At 31.9% G+C, this 12,288-nt stretch overlaps 2 protein-coding genes across 2 annotated transcripts; one reads left to right on the forward strand and one right to left on the reverse strand.

Moving 5' to 3' along the window:
* The first annotated feature begins 2,082 nt into the window (after positions 1–2,082).
* Positions 2,083–5,282, forward strand: LOC123219818. Its single transcript, XM_044641814.1, has 3 exons — positions 2,083–2,408; positions 4,243–4,336; positions 4,899–5,282. The coding sequence occupies exons 1-3, from the start codon at positions 2,168–2,170 to the stop codon at positions 4,969–4,971; spliced, it is 408 nt and encodes a 135-aa protein (XP_044497749.1). The 5' UTR covers positions 2,083–2,167; the 3' UTR covers positions 4,972–5,282.
* Positions 5,283–10,058: 4,776 nt separating this feature from the next.
* LOC123219820 (transcription factor MYB26-like) lies at positions 10,059–11,833 on the reverse strand. Its single transcript, XM_044641815.1, has 4 exons — positions 11,797–11,833; positions 11,456–11,588; positions 11,209–11,338; positions 10,059–11,106 (listed from the first exon to the last, which is right to left on the reverse strand). The coding sequence occupies exons 1-4, from the start codon at positions 11,797–11,799 to the stop codon at positions 10,347–10,349; spliced, it is 1,026 nt and encodes a 341-aa protein (XP_044497750.1). The 5' UTR covers positions 11,800–11,833; the 3' UTR covers positions 10,059–10,346.
* Positions 11,834–12,288: the final 455 nt, after the last annotated feature.

Consider the following 12,288-nt stretch of genomic DNA (forward strand, 5'->3'; position numbering starts at 1 on the left):
TATTTTTATAATCGGAAAATAATTTTATCTCACCTTTGTTAAAGGCAAAAGTCAAATACTAATTTAACAGTTAAAAAATATTTTTGTTAGTCAATACATTAAATAAATATTATAGGAATAATATCACTCGTATCTTTAGAGTATAAATAAATTAATTTTTTCTTACTGACCCACTAAAAAATTTATAATTTAGATGATTATTTTCTTTAAAAAAAAAATGAAATCATAACACCAACTAATCTCAAAACTATATTTACATTTATTATAATTAAAACGAGGGAAAAAATCGTATTATATCAAAATGATGCGATTTGGTCAAAATAATACGATAATGGTATGATTTAATTGAAATTATATCGTATTAATGTGATATCGACTAGCATTGATATGGTATGGTGCAACTTTAGACGATATTCTATTGTTATGACTATTTAAAGTTTGTTAAATTTTTTTTTTATAAAATAAAAGTGAAAATATATTTAATAAATTTTATGGATAAATTGTTATTATCTTTAATAAATATTAAAGTTAGGAAAGGTATTTTTATTAATGTTAAAAAATGTATTTTTGTCTTTTTAGCATAATTGTCTTAAAAATTAATTAATTTCATTATTAATGCATAACGAAATGTGGGAAAGTATCCTTTTTTTTTTTTCACTTCAAGGATGAAAAATTATTGTTTTGATATAGTTCATATGAGAAATAGTTAGTCTTTCATTATTTCATATGATAACACATAAATAAAAGGGTAGTGAATAAAAATAATCAATTTTGTGGGGGGTTAAAAATAGATTTGTCAATTCAAGGGTCTCTTTGTGGCAAACAGATTAGGGTAAGACAAAATTACCTCTTTACATAAAATGTCCTTTTGACTTTGTTTTAACTCATTTTAAGATGGAGAGATTGGCAGGGAGTTTTTCTTTGCTTTTTTTTTTTTCTGAAAAAGACTAGGGTTTTGTTGAAAGGTTAGGGGAGTTTTATTCAATTTGGTAGATTGAAGATCAATTTTGCATAACCCCTACAAAATTGTTGTTATTTTAATGAGTTAGCCTAGATCAAAAGTTTTGAATAAATGGAAATTGAAATTTCAAACAAAACAAATATTTATTTTTATGTTAATTATTCCTTTTATTTTAAGCCAATGGACTTATTTCCACCTAAGGTTTAACGTATTTCCAAATACAATGTGAGGTTTTAAAAATTTAAATACTCACTGATAAATCAACTTTTGTTAAAATTTTTTATTAGCGCTAGAGTCAAAATTGTTATTTTACTAATAATATTAAAAATATATATAATTTTATCTCATTTTTCTCCAAGTTTTGAAAATTGATGTTTCACTCAAGTCTTAACTTTGAAAAGTAACTTTCTTCCCCCACACCTTTAGGGTTTTCTTCTCTTTAATGACTGCGATGACCATCATCTCCTTTCTCCTTTCTCCCTTCTCCTTTTGCCATTGTTGACAACTCTGATGACAGGTTAAAAAGTTATTGTTGACAATAAATCGAAGACCATCAAATCAACTCTCTAAATTCGTCTTGTTTCTGTCGAATTAGTTGTAATCCGTTGTGCTTTTGTCGCCTTTTGTTATTGGTTATTCGTTGATTCCAAATGTGATCGTCAATTCCAACAGATGAAGTCGAATCAATGATCTCATCGATTTGTCTAGACAAAAACAATTTGTCTTCGTCCAAATAAAGACTTGTATTCTCTAGTGAAGTCGAGTTTGGAAAAAGAGAGAGATATGGTCTAAGGGTGTCGATTGTCAGAGAGAGAAAAATTTTGTTGGAAAATTAAAACTTTAAAAGAAAAAATGAATCTTTTAAAATTTAATCTTGAAAGAAATTATTAATCTTTCAAACTAAGGGAGAAAATAATATAAATTTTTAAGATTTTAAGGTTTAATAATTAAAAAAATAATTTTATTTTTTATAACTAATAATTTTAATTAAATTTAAAAGTTTTTGAATAAGTGTTTAAATTTTTAAAAATTTACTTATATATCTGGGAATGCGCTAAACTTTGGGTGGAAATACCTCTTTTGGCCTTTATTTTATTGAATTTAATAATAACAAATAACAATGGTGGGTTTTCTCACAGGAAAATCTCCACTCATAGGGTTTATCAGAGCGACTACACGTCATTTCTGAAACCAAACTCAGAATCCATGGCTACCAAAACACTAATCCGAACCGGAGCATCTCTGCTGAACCGCTTCGTATCCAAAACGCCTTTGCTCCACCAACCCAACACCACCCAAAACCCCCACCTGTTCCCATCTCTCTCCAAAATCCAAACTTCCCTCCATCTTCCCCCTCAAAACAATGCATTTTCTCTCTCGAAACTCTCTTCCCAAGATTTCCTCCACCCCTATGGCCTCCCCTCTCTCGAATTCTTCTTACCCAATGGTACACTTTCGCACCCTCCATTGTTTTGTACGTTTATTATGTATTTGTTTATTTCTTGGTGTTCTGTTTTAAATCTGTTTTAATTTAATTAGGTGTTGTGTTTTTTATTGTTTTGAAGTTAGATGTTGGTAGCAAGAACTATAGTTGTAGCTTTTGTAGTCGTTTGATCGAAGAAACAATCTAGTTTTTGCAATTTTGATATGGTTTTCTAATGTAAATGAGGTGTTTTGGGGAATTTGAGTGCTTTGAGTTAAGTGAAATTGCTGGTTTTGTTTATGTAGTTGAAAATGATGATGGTTTAGCAGAGCTAAGTTCTTCTTGAGAGTGTAAGCGACCAGATTGGTTTTAGTCATGTCCTGTCAGTAATAGCTGGTGTGGGTGAGATTCTCTGATTCAATTTTCATAATAAGACCTTTTAAGTGTTCCTTGAAATCCTTTCTGTTGCCAATATTAGTGGTGGACAAAACCTGCTAATCAAACAGTTTTGATGCTATTTTGAACTTAATGGAATTTTCTGTTCAGATGAAACTGTAAACCAAAACCAAACCAGTTTTGAATCAAACTGAAAAATATTGGTTAGTCAAACTGAATTTTTGGTTAACCAGTTTTAAACCAAAATTTTTCTCAATTTTTCAACCTGAGAAACAGTCTTCTTCTTGTGCTTGCACTTAAATTTCACCTTCAGGTGGCTTCTTTTTATTTGTTTCATTTCCGTCACACAGTTCTCACTATCCAACCAAAAAACCCTAAGAAAAGAACCTGGATGATTGCTCCATCAACAAGGAAGAGAAACTAATTGGGTTTTGGTTCAGCTGTATTAAAAGAAAATTAGGTTTAGAGTTTTGAGTGAAAGAATTCAGAGGGTTTCTCTCTCTAGAACAAAAAAAGGAGAAATTGTCTCTCTAAAGAATCGAAATGAATAATCATGGGATGGATTTTGGTGTGTGTGAGTGATTGAGATGTGCGGTAAGATGTAGATTTGAGGAATAATAACCCAATAAATACACAACAAATAATAATAATAATTAAAATTGTAGTATCTATCAATTGTTGAAAAATAAAAATGAAAAGAAGAGAAGATTGTGATGGTGTATTTTGATTTAGATTTAAAAGAAGAGAAGAAAGTACAAACAACCTTTCTCTCTCTCATTAAGATGTGTATAATTTTAATTTTTTGTTTTTCTTATTGGGAAAATAATAATAATTGGGTTTGTGATGATTTTGGAGAGTGAGAGATAGATTCATATATGGGTTTTCATTTTCTTAATTCTTAATCCCTTTAATCTCCTTAATTTCTTGGAATGGATTCTACTTTATTATTATTTTTTGTTTAATTTTTTGAAAATTGGTTTGGTTAGGTTAATTGGTTTTTTAAAAATAGACAAATTGGTAATCGAACCATGAAACTGGTTTTGTTGTTTTCTTGAACCGGTATTGAAACTGCTTTATCAGATAACTTTTTTTTGGTCTAGTTTTCTATTCGAATATCAGTTCAGTTCAGTTACTGAATATTTTTGAACAACTCTAACTGATATTGTGGTTCTTTCTGCTTTGGATTTCTTTTTTCTTTCTCAATATGGGAACATGTTTTTTATTTTTAGCAGAAATATTAATAGGGAAAATCTTGTCACTATGCATGAAACAATTGCACTTGCTGCTAGCTGAGGGACGTCTTTGTTATGGATGTGTCTACAAAAATATGTCTATTACAAACTATTTCTCCGCCACCATTTGAGCTTTAAATTTGCTGCGGATTGGTTAGCAGTGAAATCATTGACCTGTTATTTTATTTTATTTTTTTAATTTTTGGTGACTGGAAAGTCTCTGTTTGCAGGGGATTCATCAACTGAGCCAATGCTTTTATTCCCCAAAAGGACATTCCAGCCTAGCACCATCAGGCGTAAGAGAAATCATGGATTTTTTGCCCGGTAAATCTCTTTCCTTGTTTTGCCTCTTCTTTGAAGACTGAACTTAGCAATTTAGCTTGACTTTAGACAATGTGAATCTGTCTTTTTTTATGTTGGGTTACAGTTCTGTATAACTTGTAAGCTTTTGAACTCTTTTACTCTCTTAACCAAAATTTTGTCCCTTGTAAATTGGACCTCTAAAGTGGCATCATTAAGTTCATTCAAGCAATTTAGCTTGACTTTAGACAATGTGAATCTGTCTTTTTTTATGTTGTGTTACAGTTCTGTATAACTTGTAAGCTTTTGAACTCCTTTACTCTCTTAACCAAAATTTTGTCGCTAGTAAATTGGACCTCTAAAGTGGCATCATTAAGTTATTTAATTGCATGAATTTAAATACTAATTTGATTTCTCAGGATGCATATTTTGATTCAACTTTTTGTTTTAATTGGGCTATGTTGGAAATTGGAACCTCACCTTGACCTGGTTGGGTGCCTTTTCAGAGGAATTCACATTTTTATTGCCTTTTGAATAAATGTGTAGAATATACTTGTGTTATTAATTCACTGTTAAACCTGCACAGCAAGGCAACCAAGGGTGGACGGAGAGTCATTGCTCGAAGAATAGCCAAGGGTCGGTCAAGAATTACTGCTTAGTAACTCCATTTGTGTCAAAATTTTGATTGAAGGAGGATCAAATTCAAGTACGGCCCTAGATTATGGTACTCTAAAGCAAATCAAATACACTTTTGCTCTGTCATGTTCAACATATCACTGGCTTGAACGAACCATGACTCCAAGCCCATGACTGTTGTTCAGGCATTTGTTCACTTAAAAAATTGTGCTTTATATTCTAGCAAGAATATGTCGTTGCTTGGATTGTTATGGAGATGTCTGTAGTCTTAATAATCATAAAATGTAGCTGCATCCATGATTTGTTTCAATCCAAGAGTAATTAAACCTTTTAATCTTGATCTGATGATCAAAATCTAAGGTTCTTTTAGGTGGAACTGCCTCTTATACCTCGACATGAATGAGTGTGAACATGTGAAACCCCATATTCCTGGTAGGCACGGTTTATGGTAAAAGTATCAGTATGAAGAAGTGTATTGTTTTGATGATGAATTTCTTTGCACTGAAATTAGTTCACATGATTCCAGTAAGCCTTGCTTGATTACAAGTTCTTCGCCAGGTTCGTTTTAGTTTAAGAGACTGCCGTTGCACTGGGGAAGTTGGCCTGGGATGGAGTTTTCTTCTGAAAGAGAAACTGTTCTGATTCAGAGAGCTCTAGCCTTAACTGTACAAGCTGCTCATTTAATTGCTTCAAATACTAACAGAGCCAAAACTGCCGTTTTAGAATTTCGTTGTGCCAGACAACATTCAGAAGATAACTATAAATGTGAATTTGTACAAAATCCATGGATGGCATGTCTATAGACCCAGTTGGGAGAGCAATTTGAAGTCACAACGAAAGCCATTAAGCCTTTGAGCCTATAGATGTGCCACATACGGAATTGGAGTGGCTTCGATTTGAGTTATTTAAATTTGACTTGTAACTTAGAAAAAGTTCAAATAGACCAAGCTCGATTAATATGTTGGGCTTGTATTTTTAAACAATTTAAATTTAAGTTAGGCTTGGTTTGGCTTGATTCGCATCACAAGCCCAACCCACAAAATTTAGCCTATAATTTTATAATAAACATCATCATTTTGGAGTAAAATCCTAATGTTTCGTCTACATTTTGACAATTTATTTTATAGGTCATAACAAAGCATGATGAAGAAGATTTTGTATGATCTTTGCTTCATTTCTCTCCCATCTTTATGTTTTTATAACTCCCACTGGTTTGTTTTAAGTATGAATTATATTAGATTTTAATGTGGAAAAATGACGAGGTATTGTGAGATTTAGAATCTCGGCCTGATAATTGTGTATAACACATAAATGATATAAATATTATGCTATACTTAAAAGTTGAATAGCCATACATTAAACAAAACCATAAAAAGTGCAACAACAACCCCCCTCCAAAAAAATTAAAAAAAAAAGTTTGCCTTCAAAAGGAAAGTACCAAAATGCCCTTTTCAAATAATTGTAGAAATAATCCCAAGTATCATAACTATCAATCAAACAAAACCATAAAGAGAGTGTATACAAAATATAAAACATCATACAAAAATAAACATTATCATTTGATAGTTCCCTTCATACTGATTTATCGTTAATCCATCGTCATATAATCACTAATCATCTTTCACCTATAAAAATGATCAAAAAAGGTTTGATTGACAAATACTCAATAAGTATGGGCATACATCCTACAATAACATATCTCATTTTCCCCTTTCATTATTTTTCTCACTTTCCTAATTATAATATATCTCGTAATCTAGGGTTTAGTATTGTTTACTTTGCTGTTTGGGTCTATAAAAGTAAAATAAAATATTATCAACAAAGGATGTGTTATCAATTACATTTTTAATATTTTATTTCTCTATATATCTATAAAGATTCTTGAGTTTTAATCATCTTTAATGTAAATATTATCTCAATCTCAGCGTAATAAAAATTAAGAATATGCATTGTGTCTATATAATTAAATGTATTACTAATTGTAAATAAGCAAAATGAAGTGCTTGTAAATATATGTGATGGAAAATTTTTAAATCTTGAATGGCATAGTTTTCATATGCAATTTTGATTAATATATTGTTGTTAATTAGAAAAAAAAAACTTATTTTCATCTTTTTCTTTGATGCCTTATTTTGTATTTTATTGTCATGTTTATGTATTAAATTAGAGGTAAATATTAATATAGTTTATATCAAATATGAAAATATGTACCATTTAAAAAAAAAACACACATATGTGTGCGTGTGTGTATTTAAAAATGGATTAAGGCTTTGTCCGATTATGAAATAGTTCAAACTATAATTAAAATCAAATCATTTTTAATTTTTTGAATCCAAACCAAACCCTTTTTGAACCAAATCTAAAGCAAACTATGAATTTCAAATGGTTCTATCTGATTTTATAATTTGAACCATTTTATGTATACTCTTACTATGATGAATTGACATAGGATTCATTACTCTCAGATATATGAGTAGATATCTCACTATACAGTTTGATTATAATAATTTATTATAAATCTATAATCATAATGAGAATGAGTTGGTGTTTGATCTGGTATTAATTTAACTATTGTTTGACTAATCAAACACTAACATTAAGGATGATATGAGGGAGACACTGTACATATACTTTAGTCCTGGTGAAATATCGGTTGATAAAAGAATATATAAAATCAATATTCTATTGAGTCTCTATCATTTGGATGATTATGATGTATTGTTAGATGTCGCTCATAATCTATAAATAAAAAAACTAATTAATTGTAGCTTAAATACGATTTGATTTACTACCAACATAACAGGAAATGACTCATACACAATACATGATTGTTTTTTAAGATTTAAAGGTATTAGTATATTACATATAGAATGAATTATGTAGCGATTTTTTTAATCTACATCAAATGGATTCGACACTCATTGTTATGCCTAAGTATAAGATTACAAACCTTTAGGGGTCAAACACAAAAACACAAAAGTTAAGTGGCCGAAGTGATATTTGTAAGGGTTAATTAGGGCAAAGCGTTTAGTATAAATTAAACACTTATCTCACTTATTTGAGTGAGTCAACCTTCATCAAAGGAGAAGAAAATTTTGTTTCTTTCAATCTCTTCACAAAATCATCGCACATTCAACCAATTTAGTATGAACTAATATTTGTGTTAGTTCTTTACTACTTTGCTGGATTCATGAGGGTTTCTTGACTCCTCCATGTGGTTGAATAGGATCCTTATTGTTGTGTGAGGACTTGTAGAAGATCAAAATTTTGCATTCCTATATTAGTGGAGCCGGCAAACGTTAGTAAGTCACAATATTCTAAATAAAGTATGTATAAATCAAAACCCTGGTCCTAAGAATTCTTAAGGATTTTGTTTTGTTAGTTTTGGCCCTTATTCTTTCGCCGTAAAATTTAAAATCAGTCGTATAGAGATACTTTCAACCAATACATTTGATTTTAGTCTTCACATTTTCCCTTTCATGTCTAAAAAGTTATCCCACAAACAACATCCTATTACATGCTCCAGCACTAAAGCTAAATATCGTGTTGTTGCCTATTCAATATATGGTCAAACTTGTTTGGGTGCAACATGTGCTTGCTGAAATTGGTGTTAATCTCCTTTGCCCACCCATTATCTTTTGTGACAATATGAATTCCATATATTTAACAAACTTCCCTATTTACCATGCATGCACAAAGCATTTTGAGGTAAACTTTAATTTTGTTAATAAAAGAGTTGCCTTTGGTTCTCTGCGTGTTTGATATGTTCCTTTTCCTCTCTAGCTTCCATGATCTGTGCAATAACTTTCACTTAGGTTTCTCATTATCAGTTTGACGAAATATTTTAGAGTATACAATCATTGTATTTATTTTTTGTACAACGTCAATGTTTATTTTGTATTAATTGGATAACCATACTTGTATTAACCTTAGTTCATTGGAAGAGAATTTTTCATAGTTGTAAATGTGATTCTTTCTTGAGTTTAACTGTTTAAACAAAGGCCATGATATTTTAATTATCATACGAAGCCATCAAATTTGTCCCTTTCTAATTTTTTTTTTCATAGAATAGTAGTTTTGAGCTACAATTTGGGTTGTTGTTTACTCACCACTGAGTTCAAATTCAAAGTAGAATCAAATAAAATTCACAAACGAGTAGCTTCCGAGTAGAGATCAAGCTATGATCTTACACAATGAGCATGCCATGCTCTAACTCATTGAATTTTAACCAAGCTCGAGCTAGCTTATTGTTGTTATGAGTAACAAATCCCACCACATTCAATGGTTGTTACTATAGTAACCGTGAAGTGTACAAGCAACAAGCAAAATTTTAATGTCATAATGCAAGGCATGAAGCTGCACATGGAACAATTATTCCACATTTAAACCAGTAAGACCGTTCTACGGCAAGTAATTATACTAACCCACGTGACAAAAATGTCATCTAATCATTTGAACCAAACATTTGACGTGACAATTAAATAAATATAAGTTGATCATCATCCTCTATCCGCTGTGCAGGTGTATATTTTTATCATTGTGTAAAATATTCAGTAAATTAAGTTAATATAAATTTCTTGTCATAACCACCACCATGCAACTGTTACCATCCTAGTGGACTCGAGTGGACCTTTCACTTCATTTCTAAGGCAAGACTAATTGGCTTCCTTCGAAGACTTTATGAGGATCAACAAAGTGATTGACAAGAGAGACATGAATGTGTTTAAGTCAATGCTTTGATACTTTAAAAAGATAACCATACATGAGAAAAAGAAAAGAAAAAGCAGAACCAAAAAGCAACATGTCAAAATAGATAACCCATCCACCAGCGTGGAAGGTTGCATCGGGCTTAGATTTAATCTAAAGTGAACTTGGTGACATTATTCTGACATTTTTATCCTGTTAGGGAAGGCTATAAACACTAGATCTTTCATTCGATGAGTATTTTAACTCTAAGACTTTGCACTGTACTGAGCTAGTTATGCGGTTCAATAAAATCTTAAAAAAAAGTTTTATACACCACTGAATTCGTACTATATAATGTCCCCATCTATAAAAGTAGCTGCAAAAAATGGAAAAGGGGGAAATTAAAGAAGGCAGAATGGAGATGTAAAGAAAGTAGCTTTCACATGCCCAAATGCAGAGACTTTTAATTTGTTTGTCACTAGAGAAGTGACTGATATACAAATTTAAATATATATGAGTAAATTTAGGTAATAAGATACATGTGAAAGAACACACACATATTCATGGAAAAAAATATAGCTAGAAAACACATAGGTTATCCTGTAAGAAGTTTCACTCTCCATGTTGTGCATATTTAAAGGAATAAATGCATGCTACTTATTAAATTGAATACATGGAATACCTAAAAATCTTTTCATTCTGCGGATGATGTCTATAGACCACAGGTGGTTGCAGGAACATTAGGGTTTGTCAAATACTGCATTATTGATAATGGTGATAATGATGATGACAAGGACGCAGGCTGTAGGGTGGACATGATAGCATCAATGTGGTCCATTTGATTGGTTATTGGCAATTGAGGATAAGACTCAGGTGGAAAATGAATGCTGGCAAGTCTTGCAATTGGGCCAGCTTCTGGAGAATCAGATGATGACGGCATGCCGCTGCAAATATTATCTACCTCGAGGATGTCACAAAGCTTAGGCATTGTAGGAACCGTTAAAGGATTGTCATGATAAGGCGCCATTGTGACAATGCTTGGATCAACAATAAAATTGCTATTATCATTGTTTAAAAAATGGTTCTCTTGATGATGATTTGATGAATCATCGAGGTGTTGAGGGAGAAAATTAGGCAATGACCAACATGAATTCTCTAATAAAGATGAACTTGTGGGCAAAGAAGGGTTCAAAGAAGGAGGAAAATGAAATGGACCAACATTGAAATTGTTTTGATTCGGTTTGAACTCAGCTTGAGCAAGAGTTTGCAACATTGAAGAAGGAGAAGGAAGGAAGAACTCGTCTTGTTGAATCAACTTAGGGTTTTCAGTTAAAGGGATGTAAACTCCTTCAGCACAGCTACGGTTGTGAAAATCGGAGAAGTTTGCCAGCTTCTTCTTTATGCTTGAATTCCAAAAGTTCTTCACTTCGTTATCAGTTCTTCCTGGTAGATGCTTAGCTATTTGCGCCCATCTGTGCATGAAATAACATACAAACGATCATGTCAGATAGACAGGAATATAAAAATTTTCTCGTGTCACCGAGGTTCTATTAAAAAAGGAAAAAACGAGCTACCTGTTTCCTAGCATACTATGAAGCTCAATGATGAGTGCAGCCTCTTGAGGAGAGAAGCTCCCACGTTTCAAATCAGGTCTCAGATAATTTATCCATCTGAGCCTGCAACTCTTTCCACATCTCTGCAACCCTGCATCATCATACAAAAGAATAATAATTTGACGATGGATATAACGATATTCCGTTTACTGTGAGTGAACCTTTTTTTGACTGTTTATCTAAGTAAAGAGAGAGAGAGAAAAAAAACCAGCAAGTCTTGGAACTGTGCTCCAGCAACCATGTCCATAAGTAGAGATATAATTGATGAGTTTCTCGTCTTCCTCCGGTGACCACAGCCCCCGCTTGACCTTCTGCTTGTTGCAACAGGAGTGATGTCCCATCTGGAACCAGTTTTGGCCGGCAATGTCAGGAGATAATAAGTTAAAAAGGAAAACAAATGAAGCTCCCCAAATAAAATTAAAAAAGAAAAAACAGAAAAATATTTGAGTAAGCAAATCAACAAAGACTTGGGATCAATTGATTTGATAATGAGAAAGTGAATAGAGTACAATGAGGGCGATCTTCAAAATTTAATGAAGAGAGCAGTACCATGGTGGCCCAGTTAGGGTTTGGGTGCAAAAGGCTAAAATGCTGCATTTCACCTGTAGGCCTTGTATGGCTTATATTGGGATCTTTGTTTGCACGTTCCGAAGATGGCTCCGCTCTGAATTGTACACGTGTGAATTTGCAGATTAGTGGGTCCAACATTTTGGAAAAAAAAAAATTTTAAATTGGACTTATCGAACCATGTCACCACCTTTGATCGATCCATAATTTCGCATGGCTCATCACATCATTGATGTCAGATTTCAAAGCTGATCGAAGGGTTGTGATTGCATGCAAATATTTGTCATGATTCAACTGGTGCACAGCAAACAAATAATCACAGAATTGGATTCTTCCCATTTTACTTTACAATATGTATAACAGAGGTTGTATAATTTGGTAAACACAGTACATTTCAACGGTAAATATTCCCCTTTGAAATATGGTTTGTTTCCGAAATAATATCGGATGTATAAATTAATTATAGTAATTTAT

This window comes from Mangifera indica, chromosome 6 (assembly GCF_011075055.1).
Source record: "Mangifera indica cultivar Alphonso chromosome 6, CATAS_Mindica_2.1, whole genome shotgun sequence".
Lineage (NCBI taxonomy): Eukaryota > Viridiplantae > Streptophyta > Magnoliopsida > Sapindales > Anacardiaceae > Mangifera > Mangifera indica.